The sequence below is a fragment of the Caloenas nicobarica genome, chromosome Z (genome assembly GCF_036013445.1).
Source record: "Caloenas nicobarica isolate bCalNic1 chromosome Z, bCalNic1.hap1, whole genome shotgun sequence".
Lineage (NCBI taxonomy): Eukaryota > Metazoa > Chordata > Aves > Columbiformes > Columbidae > Caloenas > Caloenas nicobarica.
The window spans coordinates 21,629,995-21,653,008 of NC_088284.1; the positions used below are offsets into that span (position 1 = coordinate 21,629,995).

The window sequence follows — 23,014 nt, forward strand, 5'->3', positions numbered from 1 at the left end:
TGATAATTCATGAGTATGTGAAGGATCTCAGAGACCAGATAACCTGTCCTGCTCTGTTTCTCCATGGCCATTACAGTGTAGCCCCAAAGGGAAAAATATGTCTCTGTGAGCACTGTGAGCACCTCTACTCCTGTGGCTGGGCATAAGGCAGCCATCTGAAGGGCTAACTGTCCCCTTCCATGTAGAAGAAGTATGTATGCCCTTCCAGAGGACTTCTATATTTCGCTGGTGCTCCTTGGGTTAGCCCTGGAGCTCTGTGTTATGACTGTTGTATTCATTTGACTATTGCATAATCTAACTTTACAGATACAATTTTTAAGAAGTAAAAAAGAAAATCAGTTGTTCTACAACAATTTCAGCTTAATTCCAGCAAGAAGAAATAATCTTGTTATTTTAGTTGATGTGCCGGCATGGTAGAAATGCTTCTTAAAAAACCCATATGCTGATGATATGGATCCCTTTTAGTGCAGACAAAAGGGCTGGCAACCTCATTTTAGTTAATAAGATTAGTTGATGGTGATTAACACCTTCCATGCTTACAATGGCGCGCACTTCCAGTGAACAAAGAAGCACTTAAGGTAATTGAAATTAAACAAGCCACAATGCTTGTAGACAAGCTGGAGCGATTTCTATTTTATGAGAAAATAAAGATAGGAACAAGAGCAGGAAAAAAGTAATCCAGGGAATGATTGAAAGCTACAACTGTCATGGTTTGTTAGTAACAGCTAATTTTTGCTGGTTTTAAGGTATCTTCCTGGTCTGGTAGTAAAAAAAATGCTAAAAATAAAGCTACCTTGTCTAAATTGCACACTGTTTAAAACATTGGGAAATAATCTAGGCAGGAGAGCAAATTCTATTGGTTAGTAGCAATGTTCAACAGCCGGATTTCTTCTTTGCCAAACTTCTCTGATAAACGAGTGTTCTGCCTCTATGTTTAGGTGAGTGTAGCAGTGGCATCTGTGATGAGGCTGCCTGCATCAACAGTGGTACCTGTACTGCAAACAAAGCAGATTCATACGTTTGCCTTTGCCCTCTGGGATTTAAAGGTCATCATTGTGAAGAAGGTGAGAGGATGCTGAGCTGCTTGTATTTATTTGCATGTTATTTAGTGTTCAATGTGTTTTCCACATAACAATATACAAGGAGGTCTTATACTATTACACTGACTGAAAAGACTACCTGCTACTTAATCTTTTTAAAATCACATAGTGAAACCTTTCCCCACCATTTGCTTTGGGGCTACATTCAGCTCCTACATAATCAGTGATTCTCAAACCTCTTAACTTATTTAGCCTAACTATAATTAAGCATCTTAAACTTACTTTTGAGAAGTTAAAATAATGTACCACTCCACAACTGGGCATTAACTCTAAAAATTTCCCAGCTTTTCTCCCAAAACCAGCGTCAGTTCTACATTCTGAAATGTAAGGCACCCAATCTCAAATTTCTGGTGAAATCACAGAGGTACAAACGAATAGTCAAATACATACAGCATTATTTTCTGTGCTGCAGAACTTTTCATGACACCACCCATTGTTTACATGCTTGCTACTTTGAAAACACCATGGTGAATCGCTAAAGAAAAAGAGCACAAAGCTTTGTAATACAAATGGATTCCTGGAAAAAGAAGGGATTAAGAAGGGAAACAGTGTTGGCTAGGATAAAAAAATAATTTTAATTTAGAAGGTGAAATTTTTAGGTTGTTATTTCTTAACATTAGCTTCAAACACCTTTCAAAGGGAACTGATACTGGTTGGTAGGAGTCAATCCCTTACCTTGGAGCCTCATGTGACCTTCTTGTGTATTCTGTATTTCCAGCACTCACCTTGGCCATACCTCAGTTCAACGAGTCCTTAAGGTCATTTGCTAGCACACCCTGGCCCTTGGAACCACAGAATTACCTGTCCTTCATGGAGTTTGAGATTACATTTCGTCCAGATTTAGAGACTGGTGTCCTTTTGTACAGCTATGACACAGACAGCAAGGACTTCCTCTCTATTAACATGGTGGCTGGTTACGTGGAGTTCAGGTTCGACTGTGGTTCAGGAACAGCTGTTATCAGGTAAACAGCATTGCTTGTACTTCCTTTCCAAGTGTCATGGTGCTGATCCAGCAGAGGAGTGGGCTGGAAAGAGTAATAGCCTATAATGAGGTATGGGAGCCCATCCATCTCTTGTTCCTACTTCTTCTAAGGAAGCACAGGACCACTAGAACTGTATTCAAGGGGAGAGGATTTCCGCCCTACATAAATTGATGTTTCAAAGCTTTATTATCAGTGTTACTGTGTCATACCACCAGCTTACTGAGGATGTTACTTTTGTTTCTGTATGGTATTGCAGCTATTCCCTTCTTGCCTCCACAACATAGTATCACTGCTAGTTAGGGGATCTATAATATTTTATGTATATACTTTCTAGCCACAGGATTGCACAATATTGGCATTTCTGTGAGCATCCTCCTGCCTGGTGTCCAGTTCCAGGCAATAAGTATGGGCTGGAGGTGTCACTGGAAGATATACCTCCAGGTCCCCTCTTTCCTCATAGTGCTGTTTGTTGAGGCAATCTGAGCCTAATATCCAAATTACCTAATTTAAGCAGTCTAAGAAAAAAATATGTGGTTTAAACAAGTCATCCAGGCTCCCAGACAAAGACAGACATTCTGAGAAAGGTTCATCACACCCTAAAACTGATATCTAGTATAGGAGCAATGAAATACCTCAAAAAAGGCTGCTCTCTCTCTCTGTGTAACAGAGTACCCTGTTTCCAGGCTGCTGTTCCCTGGGCTCTTCTGGAAAGGCAATGGGCTGAACAGAGGCACTCAGCGCCTTGGATATGGTCCAAGACACTGCCAGTTTGAGTGGGCTGACCTAATATTTATAAATAATCTATATAAAGCTTATGGAAAATGTGTACAGTGCCTGCAAGTCTTGCATACCTTATGTTCCCTGTGGTTGAATGTCAGGAATTTTGCCTATATTGTGATTAGAAGAAATGTACTGATTTTCCACTAAATGAGGACTCAAGCAAATAAACCGTTTCAGATGACGAAGTGAGAGATGAAATTTCAAGGGACCAAATGCAAAATAATACACAAACCTATCAATCCACAGCTGTGGCAATATAACTAGTTTTATCAGACAGAGAAAGATCGTGGAGTCATCAAAAATGGTTCTGTGGAAGCAACAGCTAATGGCTTGGAGAAAAATACAGAAATGCAAGTACAATGCAGAGAATTATCAGGAATGGAATAAGGAACAATGCCTCTTCAAAAATCCACAATGCACCCTATCTTGAAAAATTACTGCCATTCTGGTCACTTCATTTCAGAATAAATTAAAAAAAAAAAAAAAAGTAGTGTCGATACGCAGAGGAGAGAAAGAAACATCTTCCACAAATACAACAGGGCTCTTCAACCTGGAAAATAAAGTGTTTGGTAGAAGTATGATAAAGATTTTTAAATTGTGAATGACATGGATATAATGATTATTCTGTATTTTTCAATATGGAATAATTAGAAGGAGCCCAGTGAAATTACAAACCAAAAAATAGCAGATTAAGAAAATAAGATTTTTTTTTTTCAGCCACCATAAAAATAGGTTGTGGAAACTGATTGTCACAGCATGTTACAGATGCCAGAACTATAAATAGGTTAAAAAAAATTAGACAAATTTGAAGAAAGCTCCATTGAGGGAGATCAAACACAATTGTACGGATGCAGCCTCTGACTCAGGAAATTGCTAAATGATGAGTTGCCAGAAGCTGGGAGGATATATCAAGGGAAGAATCCCTCCATACTTGCCCTTTTCTTTTCTCTTGCTGAAAAGAAGCAGAAATAGCTAATGTCAAAGACCTTTGCTCTGACCCAAAATGGCTCTTCTTACAACAGCCTTCAATCTTTTTCTGATTACAGCCGTCTAATTCCTGTTTCTGGCAGCCATAAGACATTAAAGTAGACATCATTCCCTCCCTCCCCCCCAATATTATAGTGTTTCAAAACATGTTGGACAAAAGTTTAACTGATATTGGCTTGTGAAAAGTGTCAAGAGCCAGAAGCGTGTGCCCAGAAAGTGGAAAATGCCCCTTTGTATTGGAAATTGGGTCTTGTGCATCGAGGAAAAAGTGTGGTGTGACAGCTGGGTCATGGAGGAGACCCATGAGTCTGACAGGCTTCATTGAAAGTTGTTGGGATGTCCTGTTCAGCTCCTTTTTCTAGATGTGTGCATCTTGCACTCTGTCATCAGCTCTCTCAGTGATTAAATAAGATAGGTAGATACCCTGTTTTTCGTGCCTGCTTAGCCAATATCCACTTAAGAATCTGCCTTGATCTTCATCATACTGCTTCATGCCTACCCTTTGTCCTAAACAGGGATATAACTCTGGTCATCCTGACTATCTCTTCCATAGGACCAGGCTGCTAAATATTATAATATGATCAGAACACAATTATACTGTCTTTATAATTAAGGATGAGGCAAACTCATTTACTGATGTCAGCAGCACAGTAGGAAAGCTGACGCTGGTGAAGCTTTTGCCTGAAGTGTCCTGGGACTGTGCACAAGAGAGAGAAGCAGGGATGCCAAGTAGATGGACAGATGGATGCAAAACCTGAGCTATTTACCAAGATGCGTCAGAGAAGAATTTGTTTTCCCCTGGGATTTCCCTGGGCCAGTCATCGGCAGGATCAAGATATTCATCATTTGGTGTATTTTTTAAGGTTCAGTTTATGCATGGAAAAGTAGCCCTTAACCTACAGCAACTGAAGAGCGAGAAGCATTCAAATATCTGCCAAGCTTAGGCTGTTTTCCAAAAGCCTGTGAAACCAAGAAATAGTGTGCAATTCAGAACTGATGACTCTGCAAGACTTAATCATCCCTAATTGTAATTAAATCTAGTAGAGCAGAAGGGTTAGCATGATGATGACCTCTTCAGCAGAGGAGATAAAATGTATGCATTACCACCTATTAGGCAGCCAAAACTATCTGGTTCCTTCATATGTATATATTGACTCCTTCAAGGTGATTAAATTCTGTTACCTATTGATTTACCCAAGGTAGTTAAACCCTAAATGCCACTACATATGAAAAAGGACAAGTGAATGGCATTGCTCTGCGAATTTTTTTGATGGGGTTTTCTGTACCAAGTGTCAAAGTAATATTGCCAGCATTGCCCAAATAGATGAAAATGGGCTTTGAGAAAATTTGGAGGAGCAAAATAGATACAACAAAAAGATTTCAAAGCTCATGTTGTTTGTTCAGAAAAAAAAGAAAAAAATGAATTTTTTATTTTCACATTTTAAAAATGACACACCTTTTGTAATCAGCACTATTGATTCACTATTTCAAATCACAATTTTTAAAATTTATTTCATTTTGAAATATATATTTTTTCAGTTTTGTATGTAAGTAGCCTGAAAATACAAAACATTATTTCACTCAAAACAATTTTGTATTTTTTGATTGAAAGCTAGAAAGTCTCCAGGTATCCCAGATAATGCAGTTTCTGATTTTTCCAGCTTAACCAGCAAATCAAACACAAGTTTTCATTACTTCTGGTGGAAAGACTACAAGATAATATTTAGTCACAAAATGTTTTAACCAGTGTAGTAAATGACATTTGAAAACAAGATACAAATTTCTGTAGAACTTATAAAGTGGAATTTGTTTTTTCCTTTTATACTGACTGCTCTTCGTATTAGTGCTGAACCAATAAAGATTGTAAGAACAGTTTTAAAATGCTTCCTTTGAGACTGATGAATACTTAGCATAACTGGGGATTATTGTTCCTAGCCAGGATCTCATCACATCATTAGGATCATATTTTAGTTACTTCTCCTTAATGTACAGCAGACAGGCTCTGTGCATGTGTGTGTGCATGGTGTCAGTGTAACAGGCTGCATACATAGAGCTGATAAAGTTCTGTTTTAAAAGAGGACAAAGAATGTGAGACTAGACTGACCATCAAGTGAGAAGCTTTATCTCTAGGCTTATGTCATTGTGAAATAAGGTTGTACAGCTGAGACAAAAATTTTGTCTTTATGCATTATAAATCACTGAGCCAAAAAAATGGATCACAGGTAGATGCGACACATGCTGTTTATAAATTTTTTCATTTACGAGTAAAAGCAGAGTGCTTTTTATTTGCTACAGGAACATAGTATTATTTTCCTTTGCTGACTGGACTCAGAAAATGTTACTTCCTTATAAGGAAAGAAACACAGTGATTTATTTTTAGTTTTTTATTTAGAAAATAATCCCAGAGGACTTTAGTTTTTAACAGACAACAATATTTGAAAATATCAGAAAGGCAAAAGCATTAAATACTTGACAGTTTTCTTCCCCTTAAAACAGGAGCGAAGAACCTGTCAGTCTGGGTCAATGGCATGAGTTGCGAGTGTCTCGCACAGCGAAGAATGGTATCTTACAAGTGGACAAACAAAAGCCAGTGGAAGGAATGGCAGAGGTGAGCATACAGCATGGGTTGTCATGAATACGGCTGCTAAGACTATAGAATGATTTAGTAGAAAACTACACAGGCTGCTTTTAAAGCTCTTATAAGCTCAAAAAAAGCTCAAAAAAAGTATATATATTAGAACAAAATTTTATTGAGCCCAAAACTGGAAATTTGCACATGTAGTCTTCCCTTTGAGGACAGGGATCCTGTAAAAGCAGCTGAAACCACAATTTACCTGCTCTTGCGATATACCTAGAATCACATTTTTATGTTTGGTTCATACGTGTTCTTGCAGTTGTTTTCATGATACTTGCTGGTTGTGGCTAAGTCCATTGAACTACGTATGCACTATTAAATGCATCATCCGGAGAAGGATGAAATCAAACATTATGCGCAGAAAGTCCTGGTTTTACCTTTCTCTGGATATTGTCCTGAAAAGGAGGCCAAAATATAATTGTTTCTTTGTCTTTTCCTTCCAAAAGTAATTTTCAGGACAGAGTAAGGGCTGGAATAGCCAGATAGTTTATGACTTGCATTTTATTCTTCACTCACCAAGAGGTCAAGTTTTTAATAAGGTGAAATTTTGCTTGTCCAGAGCGGGATATTCACTCCAAACATTCAAATGCATATGCAGACATGCTTTTTTAATCCCAAGAACCTGAGGTTAGAACTGCTTAGAAAATGTCTTTTACTCTCTCCTAGTGGAAAGTCTGGCCAGAAACCCCAACTCCAGATTTTGTTAGCAGAAGAATCTGCAGCTTTTTCTGCAAACTAGGAAAGTGTTTAATGCTTAAACTTTAGTTGAAAAATCTAAATAAATTGATATTCCAGTTGTCTGTCAAGAAACACATTTGAGTGGTAAACATTCAAACTGAGCAGTCGAGACTATTTTAAATAGCTGAGTCAATGTAGAAGAGTCATTTTTTTCTCTAAGTGCTGCAATGCAGCTAGAGAAGGAGATTGGCTGGGAGCTGCCAACAAATAAATCACAGGAGCTTCTACAGGACTGAAATTACACAGCTATCCCATCCTTAGCTGTTAAATGTCTTCCAGTTCACTCCAGGACCCTGACTGGTTCCACAGGTATCCTGAGCAACTGCTTCTGGTAACTGATGCAAACTCAATGTTTTTTCCATTTGGCCCTATATCTTGCTATGGGTTAAAATTTTCAGATGTTGGAAACAATAAATGAGTCTCTGTTCCATGGACTTTGCTCTGATTTTAAATTTATGAACCTCATTCTGGTTCTAGGTTCACATCAATGTCCCTCAAGTCATTGCAAATAGAGTTAGATGCGCAGTCAGAAGTCAGAATGGGTCTGTCTCCTTTCTTTCTTCCTTCAGTATTCCCATTTTGAAATACTTGACATTTTTCAGCTAGTTGTGATTAGGATAAAACACAATGAGTAGAGAGTGTCCTGCAATGGCTTTCTTGAGAGAATTGTACAAAGAAACGCAATTAACAGAAGTAAAGAAGGATCAAAGTAAGCTATTACATCTCATGTAAACTAATCTGAAGATACAAGCATGGTTCCAGCTACTCTAATAAAATCTTATTCCTATGTTTCTTGCAGGGGGCTTTCACACAGATAAAGTGCAGCTCTGAAATATTTATTGGTGGAGTCCCTAGTTATGATGCCGTGAAGAAGAATTCTGGGATCCTCAGGCCCTTCAGTGGGAGCATCCAGAAGGTAAGTGCCCAGAGTAATGCAATGGAGGCATTTATTTCCATTTCATCCAGTGCACACTCTGGGTGGAAACCTGCCCTTATACCACTGGCAATATTCAAAATAATCCAGGATTTCACCTCAGGAACTCACCACAAACTTCTTAAACACATATTTCACACTGAACAGCCATTCTAACTTTAATAGCCAGTAAATATTATCACTGCCATAATTTCCATACTGTACAAATAAGTGAGCAGGAGCCAAGCAAGATTGAGTTCACAATAATACGTAAAGTTATATCAACATCAGAGCCCTCAGAGTGCCCTTCAGCATCATATGTGAATAAATGAACAAATGTTCAAATACTTCAAGGTATGCACACGAGGCAGCTAAATGTCTGATATAACCGAGTAATAAGTGAAAAAGAAGCTGAAAATTGCAGTGCATCTCAGTCCAGCTAATGTATTCTTATACCAGACAGCAGTTACACCCTCACTGCCTTCCCCTCTCCCAATTTTATATGGGCCACATGAAGGGAGATGATCTTTTTCATTGTTGGCAGACATTAGGGATGATGTTCCAGTGGGGTCAGCTGTGCACGGGTGTGATTCTTTTCTGGAGAACAAATCTGCAAATTCATAATAAGTCCTAATAAGTATTCAAAAGAAAGTTAAAACTTATCTAACATTTGCTTTCCATAAATTAGGCATACTTAAAATAATTTGGATAAAGCTGAAAGTTTAGCCCTGAAAGAGTTTTAAGTGAGTGGATTATTGCATCAAATTTATATAAAAACCAACAAAATTAATCGTGCATCTCAGAACAATTGATCAAGGACAGAAAGGTAATCACAATTCAATGTAAATGGTTTCATCACTTGGTCCAACATTTGTCACTATTTTTGTCAGCTGACTAGTAGAAAATGTGAATTTCAAGAAAACTGGAGGAGTGTGTAATAGTGATGGGAACAAGTCAGGTACATGAATATCTTTGGAAAGGTGGCTTGATTAAATACATTGCATTTTGGAGCGCAAGAGAGGCAGCCTAGGAGCAATTAACATAGGTCACACTTGCAAGGTAGAGAATTATATCCCAGAGTACAGAGGCACTGATAAGGTTTGGGAAATGCTGAGTATGATCTAATTACTTCTGTGATGTAGTTAAGAAGATGGATTTACCTTCCCAGAGACATGAATGATTAGTTGATTGCTGTGTTCACACATAGTAGGATTTTGGAGAATTGTGTAGAAATAAAGCTACAAACATCACCAAGTACTGGAAAGCATGCCATGTATAGAACATATTTAGTTTACACAGATAAGGCTAAGTCACTTTATTGTGGTCTGCTAGTTCCTACACGAGCGTGAGATTTTTTTTGAGTACCTGGCTCTGAGATGATGCAGAGAAAGGCCAATGAGAGACAATGGCTGGAAGCTGAAGGTAAGTTTAAGCCTGAAAATAAGAGACACATTTTTAAGAGGGGGGGCTTGTTATCAGCTGGAACAATATAGCCAGAAGTTAGAAAGAAGCTGAAAAGGTAGTGGATGCTTTGTTGATTCACCTTTATGATAGGACTGCATGTTTTTCTGCTGATAAACTTATTTATTGCTGTTTCAAACAGAGTATAAGGTTGATGCAATTTGTCCCTGCAATAGACCACCCCCTGGGGTACATTGTCTGAATTATGCAGGAGCCAAAGTAACTGTTGCCATTCTTATTTCTGGCCTTAAAAATGTATTTTTTGTGGAGATGGGCTTCTTATTTTGATTTGGCTGAGATCAGAAGCCATATCTACATGTAATCTCTCTGCCAAGATAACAGCTGAGATTATACAAATGACAGTTTGTGTTGGAAAACATATGTTCCTGTCACATTGGAAAAACCCCAATATTTAACAATTCTTTTCAATTTATATACAAACAGTTTTGTGAAGTCATTATGTTTTTCCTCCATTCTTAACTCTCACTTCTTTCAGGCAAGATGACATACTAGAAAGCAACAGAAAATGTGAAAAAGCTTAGTATTTCTGTTGTCAGCGTGCGTCTCCTGAGTGTACACAGCAGTACATGTCTAATTTTACAGTCCTAGCTCATGGCTGCACTACAAAGCTTTGTGCTGGTGTTTGGACACAACTGGTAAATCCTACACAGCTTCACCCTGTGTGCGGGTTGCTTAAGTCTGGGTCACAAAACACAAAAATTCATCTCCACTGGGTCAGGATGAGCAATAGAATGAATTGGACCTCTGCAACTGGAAAACACTCATCACAAGATATAGGCTTTTGGCCAAGTTTTGAGGCTTACCTTTGTCTGAAGTCTTTTAGAATCGTAGAATCATAGAACCATTTCAGTTGGAAGAGACCTTCAGGATCATCGAGTCCAAGCATTACCTAACTCTAGCACTAAACCATGTGCCTAAGAACCTGGTCTAAATGCCTTTTAAACACCTGCAGGGATGGTGAGTCCACCACTTCCCTGGACAGCCTGTTCCAATGCCTGACAACCCTTTCCAGGAAGAAATTTTTCCTGATATCCAATCTAAACCTCCCCTGGTACAACTTGAGGCCATTTCCTCTTGTCCTATCGCCTGCTACCTGGGAGAAGAGACCAACACCCTCCATGCTACAACCTCCTTTCAGGTAGTTGTAAACAGCGATAAGGTCTCCCCTCAGCCTCCTTTTCTCCAGGCTGAACAGCCCCAGTTCCCTCAGCTGCTCCTCATCAGACTTGTGCTCCAGGCCCCTCAGCAGCTTCATTGCCCTTCTCTGCGCTCTCTCTAGTGCTTCAATGTCTTTCTTATGTTGAGGGTGCAAAACTTCTGAGAAGTCTCCTGACTAGCACTGCAATACTGAAAATTTGCTAGGTTTCAGCAGGAATTTTTCCTCTTTTTTTTTTTTTTTTTTTTTTTTTTTTTAAACACAGATTATCTTGAATGACCGGACAATTGATGTGAAACGTGATTTCACTTTTGGAGTCAACCTAGTGAATGCTGCCCACCCCTGCGTGAGCTCACCATGTGCAAATGGAGGCACCTGCGTTCCCAAGAAGGACAGCTATGAATGTGACTGTCCTCTGGGCTTCGATGGGCAACATTGCCAAAAAGGTAACAATGGCTGCATTTAAATTCAGAGATCCAGGGTTGATCACAAAAATAAGAGAGATTTAGCACCTACAACTGCTGTTGTACACATCCGTTGAAATAGAAACCAGAGCTCCCTTTGCATCTGTGCACATCCCACATGCCCAGGGAAGAATTCATTTTGTTATTTAGGAACATCATAACTGTTGCCCCAGCACAAACCCATGATCCATAGATAGCAGCCTGGTATCCAGTAGCTTGTGGTAGCCAACACTGAACACTTTATACACCTCCCTAATTATGCAATGTTATACAAAGGGGGAATTCCTGCCAACGACCTCCAACCAGTGATTATGTTACGTCCTGAAGCATGAGTATTGATAACCCTTGTAATTTTATACTCCCTAGGGCTCACAACAAATGCTGTTCTCATATACAGAAAGGTCTAGTCCTTTTTTAGGCACTGACTACTCTGATGGTAATTTCACCATCTGCACAAACTGTGCTTTGACACATTAATGGAGACCACCAAGGAAGAAAACCTGCCCAAGTGCACATTATTCTTCTTTCCTCAGAGCTGCTGTAATAGCTCAAACTTTAGATTCAGGAAAGTGTTCAGATGGCATGTTAAAAAAACTGCACTTTAGGTTATTCCACTAGATGGAGATGTTTCCTTTCTGTCAGGCTTGTTCTTGAAGAATTCCTAAGGGAAGGGTTTGTAATGTAACAGGAACTCAGAAGAGCTGACTGACATTATTGTCTTCACCCCCTCCTTCATTTCTCAAAGGCACAAACTTAAAAGTAGTGGTTTTGGTTGATGAATAGATTGGCCTTTTCTTCCAAAAAATAAAATATCTTAGAACAAAAACATTTTATTAAAATACAATGCAAGAAAGCCCTTTGCTTACGTTTTCGTGGTCTAACTAATAGTTGGACCAACGTCATTTATCCTGCCTTCTCTGTGGGGAGGAGGCAGAATTACAGTTTTGGCTTTCTAGGTACATGCAGGCTGCTAACTCCTGACTTCAAGATGGTATCTGCAGCAACACTGAGATCTCCAGGGGGAGTTATAAAATCATAGAATCATAGAACAGTTTGGGTTAGAAGGGACCTGCCATGGACAGGGACACCCTCCACTAGACCAGGTTGCTCAAAGCCCCGTCCAGCCTGGCCTTGAACACTTCCAGGGATGGGACAACCACAGCTTCTCTGGGCAGCCTGTTCCAGTGCCTCACCACCCTCATGGGGAAGAATTTCTTCTTTAATCTAAATCTCCCCTCTTTCAATTTAAAGCCATTACCCCTTGTCCTATCACTACATACCCTTGTAAAAAGTCCCTCAGCTTTCCTGTAGGTTCCCTTTTGGTACTGGAAGGCTGCTTTAAGGTCTTCAGTCAAAACAAGTGAATGCTTTGCAGCTTGGGTGTGTGGCTCCCGACCTTTTCAATGAGCTTTGGCATGTTGGTTGGGCCTCAGCTTCTCACTGCTGGTCTGCTCCTGACCTACGCTAATCCCCAAAGGCAGTGGTCTGAGCTGCCCATCACTGGAGCTGCCTAGTGGCACTGGGAGAGCTGCTGCTCATCTGGTGTGTCGCTGCTCTCCTCCCTGTCATAACCTGAACGAGTGCCTGTGCTTCCAAAGACAGTCTGAAGGGCCTTTGGCTTAGGCTGGATCCTGGGTGTTGCTTCCTGTGTGAATCCAACCTTAATTCGTTTTTAAGAGTGTCCAAAAGCATGAGTCATCTGCCTTCTGTTCCTGCTGCCTGTGGCTGCTGTTCCTCAACACCCCTCTGCATTTGTGCAGCCTCAGCTAGCACTGAAAATCCAAGTTTTTGCTGCTGGATGCACAGAGAGCATGGATGTCCCTCCTTACCTCGTCCTGAAAGTCAGCCCAGGATAGCTCTGATAAACCTGTAGCAGATTTCTTAAAATAGTCCTCAGGTCACTTCGGTAGAGTGTAGGCACATTTAAGGCAGAATGCATGTGTGTGTCTGCTTCTCCTTCAGAACAGGGTTTTGGTTTGCGCATTTAGAGGGTCTGTGAGAGGCTGAAGGTGCAGTCTCCATCTTGTTTGCTGGTGGGCTTCTGTAATGCCATACTCTTAAAAAACAAAGTCCTTGTGAGGGACTGCACCTCTTTCTCCAAAGTTATACAACTTAAATGGTGTTTTTATGAGGTATATGAGATATTGATCTATAATATAATGGCTCGTTGGCTGACGATTCGATAGAGTTTTTGCTGGCATTGGTGGGTTTTAAATCTTCTGTCCAAGCTGTGGGAAGGCTGAAAGGTATTTTTATACTTAGTTGTAAGATGGAGTGGAACAGAAAACTGTTGCTTTGCCCTCATTAGAGCAGATCCCCACATAAACCACGGAGGGCTCCTGGAATTTGAAAACTAGAACTAGTAAAGGGGTTTGGTGCTTGTTGTACCTGTCTACACCTTTCTGTGTTTTGACTGGGCAAATATAAATACTTGGGAAAACCACTAATAAAAGAGTGCTGCCTTCATAGGTGGTCATAATTGCCTATGCAAAAGGGAAGTGGGGATCACACATCTGCAGAAAGGTGGGCATGAAACTCGACAGTCATTGGAAAGGAAGCTTCTATGCTATAGAAAAATAAAACCAGAATGTTCTTATTTTGTTTTGTGCTGACTCACTGCAGAGTGTGGAAGCTACTGCCTAAACAGTAAGTACTGCAAATGATGTGAAAACTGCTCTGTCATTGTGTGTCTGTGTCTGCTCCAGCAAGCTGGATGCTGGATTTCTGTTCAGCCTGGCAAGCTTCGGTCAATAAGTGAAAATATTTTCTGGGATTATACAGTACTTCCTTAAACCTTGTTCTGTTGATATTTTAAACTGTATCCAGAGCACCTGCCAAGTGCAGAGCAGTGGCTGCAGAGGTAGTCCTCGCATTCACATAGCAGCGGGGCCAGGACCCGGCTGAGCACTTTGTAGGGGTAGGTGCTATGTCAGGCTGTCCTCCAGTTCAGACCTCACTCCTCCTTGTCATGAGAGCTTAGGTGCCTCTCTGCTGAACCATGATGAGCAGAGAATGAAAGTGTTTAGTCCTAGATCTCCTTACTGCCCCTGTTCCCTGCCAGATGGAAAGACCCTACATGCATCAAGGGTGCTCCTAAAATTTATTTGGTTTTCTCTGATCAAATTCCACGCAGCAAGTGAAGGGCATATGAAAAAAACAAGCGGAGATAAATGCCCATCAAGCTCTGTAGAGGAAATCAGAATGCTACAGCGAGGGCATGGGCACCTTCCCCTGCCAAAGGCAGGCGCAGCAAGGCTGTGGGGCTGCTGTGGGGTGTCACGGGGAAGAAGGGCTCCTTTCACACTCTGCCACCACCCACCATGGTCAGAGACTGCCCAGTGGAGAAAGCATCAGACCCGGTGAGGAATGTCCTTGCTAGTGTAACATGACTTTTGCAATCTTCCAGTGATGCTGGCAGGCTGCAGGCTGGAGGCCGCCTGTGGTGGTTTCTTTAGACACATTAGGCAGCTTTCCTGATTTCAGCACAGATGGAAACAGGCATTTGTCACTATCTAAAATTCTCAGTCTTGGCAATTGAATCTAAATTTCATATTGCTGGTTTTGGCTGGCAGACTACACCAATTGTTGCATATCTATGTTACAGTGAGCTCTTAAAGCCAAGCCGTTCTCTGCATTGCACAAAGAAAGCAAGCATCCGTGCAGTGAAAAGCTTGACATTTATATAGATGGGATTAGCTGTGGGTTAAAGGGATTAGTTCTCAGCAAGAAAATTGGATGAAGGCAGCTATTTTAAGGAATTTATAAAACTAGCTTATATTAATGCAGCAGTCAGTTATGAGTGGTCAGCAGCAAATTGTAGGATGTTCACTTGGAAGAAAATTTGCTCAGGCCGGTGCTCATAGCCTACCAAAGGCTGTGTATCAGGGATGTTCAGTGATTTACATCACACATGTGAGTTATTTTGCTGAAGTTTCCTCCATCGGCAGTACTCCAGCTCCAGGTCTGTTTGCAGTGCGTGCTGCCATCCCAGCAACTGTACACTACAGCTCTATCAGGGGCTGTCCCTAGAGAAATGAGAGAAGCTGTGTGGGGGACTCTGGGGAGGCTCTGAGCAAAACACCCCAGAGGCAGCACTGCAGCATGTCGAATGCATGTGCCAAGAGGCTTTGCAGCCTCTGGCATACAGCCTTTAGCATAGTCTCATCTGCTTTTAATAAACCTAACGTGATTAGGTGCACCCTGTATGGCCTCCCCAGAGTTAACCTTCCCCTGCACTGCTCCCCAGGGGTAAGCCCTGTGTGGCAGCAGTTGCTCCGAGCAAAGTCACGTACCCTGAATGAAAAAATGGGGAGCTTAACGGTTGCCTGTGCTGCTCCCCAGCTTTGCTTTGCAGGGCTGAGAGGTCCCAGCACGTGCTCTCCACACGATGCTCCATTAGGAGCTGGGGAGGAGTTTCTTAGATGAAGAACAAAGGGTGGATAATGCATAAGATTTGGCAGGAAGGTGGCTTGAACCACACGGAGAATCAAGGGATGTGGAAACAGGGACAAAAATAAAATTTGCAGCATTTTCCCAGTACTTCATATTTTGCTGTGCTAACGTTTGTGGTGGGGCAATACGCTAGGCCCATGACACGAAGGCCATAAGTAGAGGGACTGTTGGCTGCTTAAACTGCCTTAACTAATGCCCTGACACTTAGATACAAACTGGCTGTGAGTTCAGCTCAGTTTTGTGCCACCAGCAGGTACCTGCCAGTGCAGGAGTAAATCAATGAAATAGTTTCGTCTTTTTTTTCCTTCCATTTCCATGTAAGCTAACTGACAGTCCTCTTTTTTTTTCTTGTTTGTTTTGTTGTTGTCGTTTGTTTGTGGTTTGGGGGGAATTTTGTTTGTTTGTTTGGTTTGGTTTGTTTGTTTGTTTGTTTTGTGGGGTTTTTTTGTTGTCCTTGTTTTGTTTTGTTTGATTTTGGTTGGTCGGTGGTGTTTTTTATATGCTTTTCAGCCATCACAGAAGCAATTGAAATCCCACAGTTTATTGGTCGCAGCTACCTCACATATGATAATCCAGATATCCTGAAAAGGTAATTTATCTCCTGTGAACATAAATGATTGTGCTGTTTGTTTGCCATTGTAATGCTAGGAACCTCACATAGATGTTGTATGTTTAGGTGTTTTAAGATATACTTGCCATATTTCTAAATTTTAGGAAAAAATACATTTTTTGTGTGTATGCTTATGGTTTAGTTTGTTACAATATCTGGGCATCTTGCAGCCTTTAGAGAAATGACATGAACAACATACGTCTGACATGGAGAAGGACTGGTGTGTGCTTTCTGAGAACAAAGAAAGATTCACAGAGCCTGTATCTGTAAAGGAACTAAGGATTTTAACCCCTTCTGTACCCTAAAATGTAGGTCCTCAAACTTATTTTTGGCTGTTCTGTACCCAAGAAGATGCCAAAATTCCAGCAAATTTTGGGTTATTCCAACAAATATGCCTGTATTTCAGCCACTGGCTTAGGGGGGGCTTTGCAGATGTCCTCACCTGCAGCTTGGTACCTATTCTCTACAAGGACTTTATAGTTTGCCCTAATTATACTTCTTCCACTCGCCTCTGTGGGTACCATCTACTGGACTTTCTTAAAATTTGCCTGCTGGACTAGATTTCACACTAGGCTTGGGGAGAAAAAAAAGAATTTCCTCTTATTTGTGTGAAGGAGCCCAGTAGCTATTGCATTTGAGATTCTGGACAGACAAGTTAAATTTCCCCACTCGAAAATGCTGGAAATGGGGGTGTGAATCAGAGTCACTCACACATCAACATGTAGCAAAGTTGTAAGACAGCAACCAGCAAGACCAGTGGAGAAAAAATACTGCATCATCTTTTAGGTTTGTTTGAAAGAAGACTGTCCCAGTTCAATATTTTACTATTATTTCCTTCTGCATTAAACAGGGTGTCAGGATCAAGAACAAATGTGTTCATGAGGTTTAAAACCACTATGAAGGAAGGTCTTTTGATGTGGAGAGGAGACAGTCCCATGCGACCTAACAGTGATTTCATTTCTCTAGGCCTTCAAGAAGGAGCATTAATATTCAGGTAAACTGTCACTCCCTTATTTGTGTTGCATGCAGTACACTCAGGGCTTGAAGGAGTTGCCACAACACAACCATTTGTCCTTCAGAATAGTGTGAGACAATTATATCCTCAAAGTTTTTTTCAGTGCTGTGTCCCATTGTTCTCTGGGAAAGGTTGTGAGTTGAAGAGGTAATATGCTGCAAGCTTTGCATCGTTCCCACCACCTCCCTCCCAGTTCTTAAAACATGAGGTAGGTAGCATGGTTTTCTAAAAGCCACCCTATGAGGGTGCAAGTGCTGTCAGTGACTGCCCCCATGCCTCTTGAAGCCCTTGCCATGTCAGTAAATTAGAGCAGGTGTGGGGTTTGCAGAGAGAGCAGGGCTCAAGGAAGGAAACCTGCTGATGCCCCTGCTCCCCGCAGGCTCAGTCTTCATGCAACATCCATCTTTATCCATCCCACCTCCTCAAAATCCTGTGACATCAACCCAGTTGGCACCAGGCATTGCTACTGCCAGCATCCGCAGAACCACTTATTTGAAAAACAAATAATATTAGCATCAAAAAGCTGAAACTGGGGAGTGTTGGGAAATGGCTGAACTCGTATTCTCTCCCTCCAGAATAATTTTCTTCCATGCAGATACATGGGCAGACTCCTTGCAGCTTTGTGCCTGGTTCTTTTTGGGACTCCTCCTTTTTGAAAGCCCTTGTCTTTCCTCGTGACAGCCTTTTCAATTGTGTAATACAAATATTGAAACACCAAACTACAAATGCCATCCTTATTATGGACTGTTGTGAGACACTGTTGATTAAATAACAAAGATCTTGTTAATCATTTAAGCTAATTTTTACCTATTAAGCTATCTTTTACCTGTTTGTTGTTTGGTACTGTGGACACACAGTAAAGTTGCACATTTCTGTTTAAATTCATTTCTTTAAAGCTTTTTAAAATGTGTTTTTCTGTGGTTAACTTTGCAAAAACTCTTAGCTTCCTTACTGATTCTGCAGAAATGGTGCATTTTTTAAACATCTTTGAGAGAGACTGGATTTCCAGAATGCTGAGTAGTGACTGGTCAGTCTATTCTGTCTCTTTTCTAGGCAAACCGCATTTTTATTAGGGTTGTTGCTATCCCCAAAAGATGAAGATACACAGAGGTTTTATGTTGAAACAGCCGATTTTTATTCAAACATCTGTACCTTCCACACACATTTAGGAAGGTGCAAAATTTAAAATACTAAATAAAAACTCTCATAGACACTTACTGCATACTGAAAAGAAGAACTTAAGAAGACAGTGAAAAAATAAATGCAGAAAAAAAAAGCATCCTGTTCTTTCACAAGGATTGACCCTCATGCTACTTTTGTAACTTTTGATCGGGTCAGGAGGATATCTAGGGCTGTGAATTGATCAGAAATATTTTCCTGCAGCCCAAAATTAGATATCTGTGCTCTGGGCCAGTGTAAAGTCAAAACCGCACCATTTCTTTCTCATTTCCTTGGGCCTAGCAGAGTAAATTCCATGTAGATTGCAGCTGCTGCTGTAAATTCTTTCTGTTGCTCCCTGCTTCTGTAGAAGGTTCTATCACTATTGTAGGGGATCCCCATTCATTAGGGACATGAATCTCATTTTTGTAACCAAAGGTCTAACACTTGGACACAATCCTGAACACCCACATCCTTCTGTAGCTTTCAATCAAGACTAGTATCTGCATACTGGGCTAAAGGAGGTGCTTGTTTGAGACTCACTGAAGCCTCTGGGGAGGAGTGAAATTCAGAACAACCATATTGCTCTGGGCAGCTAACAATATGCTTTTCTCAAGCACCTAACCCTGGCAATGAACTTAATTCCCAGTTCAGTCTTTTCTGAAGAGGTAATGATGTTGGCTCTAAACTCTCAAGCTTGGTACAGACAGAAGGCCAGCAGATCAGGCTGGTTCATCCTGCTTGTTTAGGCATCTGAGCACCTAACAGCTGGCTGTGTTGTGGCATCTGCTTCCCCTTTGTGAAGGTTGAACCGGGTTTCTGGGACCTAGAAATTAAGATCCCGAAGTGTAAACATGATAAGAACATTATATCTGCTGAGTAATTCTAGTAGCAGCAAACACAAAGAAATAATCAGCGCTGCAACTGAAGCAGGGAATTTCATTATTGTCTCTGCATTTATTTATTAGACTTCATCCTTTCTAACATCACAGGTCTCAACCTTCCCTCTAATTCAGATGATTTGTAGTTCTGTTATAGGTCACATGTTTATTTGCTCTTGCAATAGTTTATTTATTAACCATTATTTGCAACCTCCCGCTGCTCTCTCCCATTAGGCAAAAAGTCTGTAGGTCAGTGACCTTCATAACCTCCTGTTTCTTGGAGGAACTTCTGTGCAGAATCACCCTCCTTGTTCCCATGGGATCATGGTGATTGTAGTCACTCTGACCTGGGCAGGAAGGAGTTTTGCCTGTTCCTCTGTGAGCCTGACTTTGCAAAATAAGTGCATCACTGCTGGACTTCCAGAGGATCCACCAGTCCCCCCAAAATCTGAGCTGTAAGCTTTGCCTCTGGGGGCTGAGGAGGTGAATGGGGCACAGAGTAAGGATGTCTGAGCAATTTGGTAGGAAGACAGTCCTTGCAAGGGAGGCAATAACATTTTTAAATTTTTTTTTGTAATTGTAGCTACAATTTGGGCAGCGGTATTGCTTCCATCACGGTGAATGGCTCTTTCAGCGATGGCCGGTGGCACAGAGTCAAGGCTGTTCGGTAAGTTGCCATGCTTCATCTGGGAGATGTTTTGGAGCCATCCTGCTGCTAAAGGTGCTGGCTGGTGCGTCTGGATGTTGGCTGGGTGTGAATCACTGTGGCTCCACGCTCTCACATTGCTTAGGAGTTGAACTGTTAGCAACTTGGCTGTTTCAGGATGATATACACAAAGATTATTGTATTAGAGTTGACAGTGCCAACTCTGAAACTCTGCACAGCTCAAGGCAGGCTGCCAAAGTCACACAGGGCTATTCTGGGGCTGTGACAGACATTCTCTTAAACCCATACCGTTTGGGTTAAGAGTATTTTTCTTTAATGTCTGCATTTTGAAATTCCCTAGTGAGCACTTTGTGGGCTGGCACAAGCACTGGAACGCAGACTGTATATGCCTACTTTTTCTATTTGGAGGAGGTGCAGACATCTTGCAGTGTATATATAACTCATATTTATAACTCACTACCTCATGGGAGGCAAGTGTGCCCAGCAGAGAAAGCATGCGTCCCTCTCTCCATGGATGTCAGTTCCCTGGAAATCGCAGGCTAACATTAGCACAGCTTGTCACCAAATTCAGCGAGGAGCCCATCAAGTGGCTCTTCTGTTAATGCAATTATTGACCATATATAAAATGAAAGCGGCATAAACGCTCTAGTGAGAAACAAAACTGCTAATAAGTATGTTCTGCTTTAGCTCGCCTATTTCTTCCCTCATGTTGAAGCTTTTGCTGTTTACTTTTTATATTACATTTGATTTTTTAACAACATGTTAGAACCTGTACATCTTCTCCCCTACCTGCGCAATTTACTTCTGTTCCATTTTTTTTTCCTCCTCTGCAAATATGTCCTTCAGCCTTTGTGGGACTCTGGCATCCTAGTCCTTGGAAATTAAACACCCTATAGGGTCTGGATTGCTGTAGTACACTGCTGCTCCCCAGCATCAGTCCCAAGCCTTCACCATGGACCCTGCTGAGCACTCTATCTCCCTGCTTTCCTGGCAAGGAGGAGATGCTGCTGCTTCTCCTCCTGCCCAGTTGTAGGCTGGATGCATGAGAACAGTTTGTTTTTCCTTTCAGGGATGGACAGTCTGGCAAAGTAACTGTGGATGATTATGGTGCCAGGACTGGTAAATCCCCTGGGAAGATGAGGCAGCTAAACATCAACGGAGATCTCTATGTAGGTGAGTGTTCACCATTCCTGTTCAAGACCCATGTGCATTTTTGTTCGTGAGGCTGGTTGCAAGGCAGGGCACCCCAGCTCCATCCATCTCAAGGTGAAGGTTTCATGTGGCAGCCTCTGGTCCTCCACAGCCTGGTTTTTGTGGGGAGGCCTCTCTGGGTGGGATGGGGGCAACAGCCATGAGAAGGGAGCAGCACCATGGGGTGCACTGTGCTAGCCCGAACAGGTACAGAGAGAAACAGGAAAAGTCATCTGCATACCCTGCACCTTAGTGGGAATCTGGGCACAAGCTTATTCAGCTCTTACTGAAGCCATAATTTCTGTAATAAATAATTGTCATCCTAGTTTATTATCTCCTGCTTATCCCCTCTGTACTTTACAGAGCTTAAAAGCTGTATTTAAAAAAACCCCACAGAGCAATCTGTAAATTAAAATTCACTTCTGAGGTGCGCTAGGAAGGCTAATGACATTACCAGGCATGCAGTCTGCCAGGCAGGAGCAGGCTTCCATGTCCATGAAGAGCTTCTCATCGCTGCCTTTCCTCCAGGTGGCATGAAGGAAATTGCCCTGCACACGAACAGGCAGTACCTGCGGGGCCTGGTGGGCTGCATCTCCCACTTCACGCTGTCAACTGACTACCACATCTCGCTGGTGGAGGATGCTGCTGATGGGAAGAACATCAACACGTGTGGGACCAAGTGACAGGAAAGGAATCGCGGTGCTGAGGACCAGTCGTGTGCTTGTGTGTGTGGCTGAGCATGTGGCTGGCCTATGTTTGCCATCTGGGAAGGTGACAGAGCCAAGGGGACCCCCCCCTCAAAAAAAAAAGAACATTTTTCCTCTTCTTTCTCTGCTGACCAAACCAAACTGAGTATTTTTTGTAGGAACCGTCCCCTCTACCCATTAAGTGTTTAGTGAACACCAAAGGTTGTGCATCAGTGCAAATGGCAAAGAAAGGTGTGATGTTTTGAGTAGCTCAATGACTGTGTTGTGGTCCTTAGGTTGTCTTTCGTGATATCAGAGAAAGCAGTTGTGAAACACCTGCATTCATCCCACCCTGCAGTAGTATAATCACTGTGTTCTTCAAAAAGTACGCCACCAGGCAGTGTACCTATGCATTCAAATGTATGTCCCAGAAGAAGCAGTTCTCCTTACCATCTCTGATGTAGCTAAATCAGGTTTCATCCAGTGTAAATAACAGCTACAGTTACTGGTTTCAAAATATTGTTGTTTGTTGAAAAGAAAAGTTCTTAAAGTCTACTTTTTTATGACAAGCAACAAAACCAATGAAACAACTTTGTAGAAGTAATTTTATATTTGTATATTTTTATAGCAGCAGGAGCAGACCTGCTAACATGGTGTAACTTTTAACAGTTAGGTGTACTATACAATTAGCTCTTTGCATACTTTCCTTAAAATAGCAAAGTAACCTGTGGTTTAATTTTGTTATACAAGAAGCTTAATGTCTGTATTATACAGTTTTGATGGGGATATTTGTGCGTTGTGACCAGTTTTAAATCTGACTCTTTTTGTTTTGTAAATTTTGACAGTTTAAAATTGTACATTATGAAGCTTTCCTGGCTTAAACAGATTAAAAGATTAGGAAAAAAAAAAAGAGCAAATGCTTGCTACTGTGGTATTATAAATCACTACTTTTTTTTTTTTTTTCTGAAAGAAGAGCAAAAGGGATGTGCAAGAGACCTTGGCAGGTCAGAGTACTCTTAAAATAAAATGTTTTCTAGGCACTGGACCAATACTTATGCAACCTTGATTGCCAAACTGGAATTTAAGCAGGCAAACAGAGTGCTGTCAAGACACTAA

At 41.3% G+C, this 23,014-nt stretch overlaps 1 protein-coding gene across 2 annotated transcripts in view; it reads left to right on the forward strand.

The window, feature by feature from the left end:
- Positions 1 to 22,778, forward strand: part of EGFLAM (EGF like, fibronectin type III and laminin G domains) — a 76,294-nt gene extending 53,516 nt beyond the window's left edge. Inside the window, exons 14-24 of one of the 2 annotated variants that reach the window (XM_065655893.1) lie at positions 939 to 1,064; positions 1,819 to 2,062; positions 6,347 to 6,458; positions 8,023 to 8,139; positions 11,040 to 11,220; positions 13,861 to 13,884; positions 16,201 to 16,279; positions 17,151 to 17,294; positions 19,938 to 20,021; positions 21,091 to 21,194; positions 21,741 to 22,778. In XM_065655893.1, coding sequence (XP_065511965.1) covers positions 939 to 1,064; positions 1,819 to 2,062; positions 6,347 to 6,458; positions 8,023 to 8,139; positions 11,040 to 11,220; positions 13,861 to 13,884; positions 16,201 to 16,279; positions 17,151 to 17,294; positions 19,938 to 20,021; positions 21,091 to 21,194; positions 21,741 to 21,895 — 1,370 coding nt within the window. In that variant the 3' untranslated portion in view covers positions 21,896 to 22,778. The remainder of the gene's footprint in view (positions 1 to 938; positions 1,065 to 1,818; positions 2,063 to 6,346; positions 6,459 to 8,022; positions 8,140 to 11,039; positions 11,221 to 13,860; positions 13,885 to 16,200; positions 16,280 to 17,150; positions 17,295 to 19,937; positions 20,022 to 21,090; positions 21,195 to 21,740) is intronic. The other variant, XM_065655894.1, reaches the window with a different exon arrangement.
- The last annotated feature ends 236 nt before the right edge of the window (positions 22,779 to 23,014 follow it).